Raw genomic sequence first — 7,383 nt, 5'->3', positions numbered from 1 at the left:
GTCCCTAACCCAAGCTTCTGCCACTAATGGGTTTGGACCGCCGATAAACGTGGTGGGTTTCAAATCCTAAAATTGTTTAATCGTAGTTGGCTCTTCTCATCGCTTTGGTGTCCCATTGGTTATGCTGGTTTGCAAGGCCTGCAAAAAGTTAGTGACTGCTCTTTCCATGATTTGCTCCATTGGGATGGTACCACTGACTGATGATCCGGTTTCATTTCCATCGTTGGCCATTACTACAAGGTAAAATGATATAAGCGTGATATCACATTGATACAACGTCATATATAATGTATTAGTTTTACTAGTTTTACTATCACATTAATATTACCACATTAATACCATATAAAACATCATATATACATCATTGTTACTATACATAAGGCGTTAGTCCAGTTGTCAAGAGTTAATGTCTAATCCTACTGATACAAGAATATAAGGATTAGACTAGTCATTGTCTGCTACAAAAAAAAAAAAAAAAAAAAAAAAAAAAAAGATCAGCGACATCTCTCGGTCATGCTCCTAGAATAAGTCACTAAGCCCCCACGAAAACTGGCTTTGGAAGACTAGGCTGTGGAACAGCCATGGGAACTCCTGCTGCACAAGGGACTCAAACTTCCATCCACCGAGCTCAATCCCAAAGCAACGCCAAACTACCTGGGCCATGTAGGACAGTACATCGTGGTCATATCCCCAAAACTGTCGCCCAGTGAGCCGCACAGGTATCTCTAAGTATGTGGTACTATTAGTGTAGTCCACAGTTGGGGCCTGGACAATGTGTTATGGAGGAGGTGTCGTAGTGCGAATGTGGCTACCAAGGTATATATTCCCTCTCCTCTCGGCAAAGCCTGAGGGTAAGGGAGCAACTAAGAAATGCGGATGTACCAATCTAACGACATGCGTCAACCCAATGTATCTCTCTCGGGTGCTAGCTCAGCTAAGTCTCCAAAACAAGTAGTCATCGTCAGGATTGGCCTGCAAATATACTGGCCTCCCCATGAGTCAGTCAAGGTCGGGATGGGTCTGTCCGATAGTGCTTTCTGAATCTCCTCATCCCTCTAATAAGTTAGTGGCAAGATACGCTCCCTGGGGCTCGAACCAAATCAATTCTTCTTGGTGTGCCATGTCCTACAACACATGAAAACTTAGCCTACCCAATATTTATTTAAATCATGTTGCACACAATTTTTTTTTTTATTTATTTTATATTATGACAATATATATATAATTAAACAATTATGATGTTGGACAAAATATAGTATTTATTTATTTTTATTCTATGACAATATATATATTTTTTATTAATACAAACTCAGGGTTTTGTTTCTTGTTTTTTTGTTTTGTTTGTTTTTTTGTAAAAGCTCTGATACCACTTTTGTCACGACCCAAACCCGATACCCAAAGGTTTGGAGTCGCAAATTTCTGTAGTAGAATCGCAACGGATAAATTAAATAAATTAAAATAAAATAATCGGGTACCAAAAGTTTGTTAAAAAGAAACAAAATAGTCATTTAGGCTTTTATTTTATTACAAGAGTCCAACCAAAAATACAGATAACGAAAAAAAAAAGAAAAAGAAAACTCTATGATTTATCCCCTATCTTGATTCCGCTAAATCTCGCCACCTGAAAGGGATAACAACTATAAGCACATAGCAGAGTGAGAAATATTATACTCTGAGTATAGGGGCACAAAATAGCCATGAATAGTTATTTAAGCTAAAACATTAATATAATTTAAGTTGACTAAACAAATTAATTTAGTGGCAGAAGCTGAAATACAGAAATTACGTAAATAACTATAACCATGGTACAGAACATAACAGGGGTCATTTGAGTGACAATCAGAATAGGGGTCAATGGATCCATGATAAACAGAGGACCAAAAAGTAGCCAAACAAGGGCCAAGGGTTATTTAAGTCCCCCAAGGCATGGAACTCCCATGGTGATACTTACAGAAAATAATTGTTTACAAAATCATCGTCAAATAATTATTAAAAATTAAACAGACATATCCATGGGTTCTAATTTAAGTAAACAGAGTTCAAATAATAGTCTACGTAATTGAAACATTAACGTAACCATAAAACATAAAATATATAAAATAAATTGTGGTAACTCAAAACATTCATAAAATATATTATGGTAACTCAAGACATATTTAAAACATGATATGATAGCTCAAGGTATTATATAACTCACCCATATAAATTACTCTTATTATCACTGTGCTCCCGAACCTTACTTGCTACGCTCCTTCACCTTTACTTCATTTTGGTGCTTCCTTATCGACTTCATCTCATTATTTATACCCACCCAATATGTGAGGCCCAAGCAAAGGACATCACACGTAGAACACACATGACAGCTTCTCACCCCTTGCCCTCTCCCATGATTTACCTCTTGGTTTGCCCTCTTATTTACCTCTTGGTTTGACCCTTGTCATTTACCAACAGTCACTTAGGTCTTTTGTAAGGGTTATTATTCTCTTTGGTAATCTATTTTCTTTTTAATTTTAATATTGCAATAAATAGAACTCAAAAAATAAATAAATAATAATAATAAAATAAATAATTAAATAAAAATAAAAATAATTAAATGAATAAATAAATAATGCATAGTTAAATTGTTAAGGAAATAAAATGTGAGGCGCCGCACGTTAAATGTTTTAGTGAGTGGTAAGTGATGTTTTATAGTTGGGTGGTAAGGTTTTTAGACATAAACCTAACCTATAATCATAAGAAATTTTTAGGGATCATTGTGGATTACCAAAATGGGTGACAACCCTTAGAATTATAAGAAGCCAACCCTTAGAATTATAAGAAGCCAACCCTTATCTCCTAGAGCCAATGAATTAGACGACCTTTGGACATTTTGTGAAGTTTAGATGACCTTTGGACACTTGGCGAAGCAAGAATCAAGAGACAGGCCAGGTGGTGCCTTCTGAGACCACGTAATCAACTTGGGCCCCAAGAATTGATGCATATAAATAGGGCGTTATAGTAGAAACAAGGACGGCAATCAACGAAAAGAGTAGAAGAAGGAATAGCATGGGAGTTTCGGTAGCACGGGAAAATAGGGATAAATTTATATTAGAGGTGAGTTTTATTATACCTTGAGTTATCATAATGTGTTTTCTACATGTCTTAAGTTACCATAATATATTTTACGAATGTTTTAAGTTACCACAATTTATTTTATGCAATTTATGTTTTGTGGTTAGGTTAATGTTTCAATTCTAGCAAAAAAATTTATAAAACAAAATTGTATGTTTTTGAAATTTCCTGTACACTTATTCACATTAATTTTATTTACATTAATTGACATTCACATTATTTGAATTGCAAAATATATATATATATATATATATATTTCAAAAAGAAAATTATTAACCTTGTATTATTTGACATTATGTGGTATGTCTAACACAAGTAAACCATGTTATAATGTCTAGGCTAAGTTTTCCTGTGTTGTAGGAAATGGCCAACCTTATGGAGTTGTTTTGGTTCAAGCCCCCAAGAGCTCATCTTGTCCCAAACTTATTAGAGGGCTAGGGTGATTCGGAGAGTCTTGTCAGGCAAGCCCACCGGCACTCGACCGACTCATGGGACGACCCGTGTATTTGCAGGCAAACCCCGATAAGGATTTCTTATTCTGGAGACTTAGCTGAGGCAGAACTCGTAAGAGGTACATAGGAGCGACCCACGTCGTTGGTCTTGCTCTGGACCTAGAACGACCACATTTTCTGGTCGCACCTCTACCCCTAGGCTTTGTGGAGAGGAAAGGACACGCGTATCCTGGCAGCCACATCTGTACCACGACACCTCCTCCACAGCACATTGTCCATGCCTCAGCTGTGGACTTCACTGACAGTGCATCATACTTGGAGGTACTGGTACAAATTACCGGATGGGAGTTTTGGGGTTATGATCATGGTGTTCCTGTTTACATAGTCCAGATGGTATGGAGTTGCTTTGGAATAGAGCACAGTGGGTGGGAGTTCAAGTCCCTCATGCAGAGTGAGTTTGTGGGGTTATTTCATGGGCCAGTTTTCCGGAGTCAGTTCTCATGGTGGCGGCCTAATGGCCCCTTCTAGATGTCCGACCAGGAGATCCTTTTGTGACCTAACCGTGATTAGCCTAATCCAATTTTGTATCAGTAGGATTAGACACTAACACTTGATCGTTATCTAAGTATGTTGCACTGATATCTTTTCCTGATATAAGTAAAACCAGTATTACGTAAATGATGTATGTATTGGATATATATGTTTTTATGAGATCGTTATGAATCATAGATATAATATTGCAATAATAATTGATTCAAAAAAAAAAAACAACAACAACAACAATAAAAAGGGAAGTCCACTAACCGTTTTCACCTTGTAGTGATGGCTAATGATGGAAATGGAACCGGATCATCAGTTAGTGGTACTAATCCAATGGAGCAAATTATGGAAAAAGTAGTTACTAGTTTTCTACGAGCCCTACAAACCAACGTTAACAGCGGATTACCTGAACGACGAGAAGAGCCAACTACTATAAAACAGTTCCAGGACTTGAAACCTACCATATTTACCGGCAGCACAAACCCACTGGTGGTAGAAGCTTGGGTCAGAGATATGGAGAAAATTTTCCGCGCGCTACCTTGCACAGAAAGACAGAAGGTGACTTTCGCCACCTTCACCTTCAAAGACGATGCACAAGAATGGTGGCTACTTAACCTAAAGAAAGAAGATGTTGTGACTTGGGCCAGATTCTTGGAAGTATTCTATGAAAAATACTTCCCAGACTCGCTGCGAGAACAAAAGGCGTCAGAATTCATACATCTAAGGCAAGAAACCATGACGGTGGCCGAATACGAGAGCAAGTTCACGCAGCTAACCCGGTTCGCGACATACGTCATCCCCACCGAAGCTCGAAAAGCCAGAAAATTTGAAGCAGGATTGGATCCTGAAATTAAGGACAGGCTTGAGGTTTTGAAACTACCAACCTATGCAACGGTGGTAAATCGAGTTTACATTGCAGAAAAAGGGATTAAAGCCTTGCGCTCCGGGAAACCAAGCCAGAGGAAGCGATTTTGGGAAAGGGATAACAGAAGACCCGGTGTCGCGCTTCCCAAGAGAGTAAACAGGAGCGCAGCCAGTTCAATCAATTCAAGCAATCAAGGTCCTACAAACCCCAGAGGTGGTACCATTCCAGCTTGCACTACCTGTAGAAGGACTCATTGGGGACAATGACGTCAAGATACGGGAGCATGCTTTAGATGTGGCCAAGTTGGCCATTTGCTGATAGATTGTCCAAAGCTCGCCAGTTCTACAGCCGGCCCCTCTGAACCAGTCTAAAAACCCGCAATACTTGGAGGAGTGAGAAAAGACCAAAAACGCCAAGGAAGAGTTTTTGCCTTGGTACCTGGAAACCCAGAAGTTACAAAGAACGTCGTAACAGGTACACTTTCTGTTTGTGGTCACTTAGCCCATGTTCTCTTTGACTCTGGTTCAACTCATTCTTTTGTTACACCACACTTTGCTACCAAGTTGGCATCAACACCCGAACCCTTAGGATATGTATTGTCTATGTCTTTTCCTTTTGGTAATTCCGCCCTTAGCACTAATGTGTACAAATCTTGTACTATATCCTTAAAAGGTGAAACCTTATATGTAGATTTGATTCCCCTCTGCATTAGTACCTTTGATGTGATCTTAGGAATGGATTGGTTAGCTGCCCACCGTGCCTCTATCGATTGTGAAGCCAAAAAGGTCTTCCTCCAGTCACCAAACCAACTTGAACTTGTCTTTGAAGGAACTGGAGCCTCTTCCCTTCCATGTATTATATCCTTCATGACAGCCCAACGACTGCTAAGAAAGGGTTGTTGTGGTTGTGTCTGCTATGTGATTGATACTCAACAAGAGACTCCCACACTTGATGCAATCCCTGTGGTTCGAGAATTCCCGAATGTATTTCCTGAAGACCTGCCTGGTACCCCAGTTGACTGGAAAATCGAATTCACCATTGAAACCCATCCTGGTACACAACCAATCTCAAAGGCCCCTTACCGCATGTCCATGACAGAATTGAAAGAACTAAATACCCAACTCCAAGAACTACTGGACAAAGGCTTCATCCGACCAAGTATCTCACCATGGGGAGCTCCGGTACTGTTCGTAAAGAAAAAGGATGGTACAATGAGACCATGCATCGATTACCGGGAGCTGAACAAAGTCACCATCAAGAATCGATACCCTCTACCACGAATTGACGACTTGTTTGACCAACTACAAGGGGCCCAAGTATTCTCAAAAATTGACTTGCGTTATAGCTACCATCAACTAAAAGTCAAAACAGAAAGCATCGAAAAGACTGTCTTTAGAACTTGTTATAGGCACTACGAGTTTCTCATCATGCCATTTGGCGTCACAAATGCTCCAGCGGCCTTCATGGACCTCATGAATCGAGTGTTCAAACCCTATCTTGACGAGTTCGTCATTGTCTTTATCGACGACATTCTTATATACTCCAAACCCGCCAACTAAAGACTCACAAAAGGAGCTACCCAACTCATGATCTGGAATTGGCTGCGGTGATCTTCACCCTCAAGATCTGGTGTCATTATCTCTACGGTGCAACCTGTGAGATTTACACTAATCACAAGAGTCTCAAATATCTGTTTACACAGAAGGAATTGAATATGAGGCAACAACGATGGCTAGAATTTATGAAGGACTATGATATAGAGATCCATCACCATCCCGGCAAAACTAACGTAGTAACAGACGCATTATGTCAAAAACGACCAAAGGTTTAGCATGTACCCTCGTTCCCTGCAAGATCAATGGACTGCTCGCCAACATAATCGTGGAACCCGAGTTGATTGAAGAAATTAGAATCCGCCAATGTGAAGATAAACTTTTGAAGAAAAAGTACGAAGAACAAGGGAGTACGCCCAATCCTGACTTCACAATAAGCAATGGGATGCTAAAATTTCAGAATCGAATTTGCGTACCCGACCTTCCAAAAACTTAAGAAAAGGATATTGGTGGAAGCTCATAGTTTGAGGTTTGCGATCCATCCTGGCAATACGAAGATGTATCACGATCTGAAGGAACACTTATGGTGGACAAGAATGAAGAAAGACATAGCAAGCCATGTCTCCAAATGCCTGCGTTGTCAACGAGTTAATGCAGAACATCAGAGACCTGCAAGAATATTGCAACCACTCCCTATTCCTGAATGGAAATTGGAGCATATTACTATGGACTTCGTGGTCAGGCTACCCCAATCAGTCTCGAAGAATGATGCAATATGAGTTTTCGTAGATCGATTGACGAAGTCGGCACATTTTCTACCAATCAGAATCATGTACTCTCTCTCTAAGTTCGCCACTCTATA

The 7,383-nt window shown here is 39.7% G+C and overlaps 1 protein-coding gene across 1 annotated transcript; it reads left to right on the top strand.

Annotated features, from left to right (window-relative positions):
• The first annotated feature begins 4,385 nt into the window (after positions 1–4,385).
• Positions 4,386–6,527, top strand: LOC114278035 (uncharacterized). Its single transcript, XM_028220013.2, has 2 exons — positions 4,386–5,208; positions 5,659–6,527. Exons 1-2 carry the CDS (start codon positions 4,386–4,388, stop codon positions 6,525–6,527), a joined length of 1,692 nt encoding a protein of 563 aa, XP_028075814.2.
• Positions 6,528–7,383: the final 856 nt, after the last annotated feature.

Source organism: Camellia sinensis, chromosome 9, assembly GCF_055761805.1.
Source record: "Camellia sinensis isolate YWXY chromosome 9, ASM5576180v1, whole genome shotgun sequence".
Lineage (NCBI taxonomy): Eukaryota > Viridiplantae > Streptophyta > Magnoliopsida > Ericales > Theaceae > Camellia > Camellia sinensis.
This window is presented reverse-complemented; position numbering and strand designations above follow the sequence as displayed.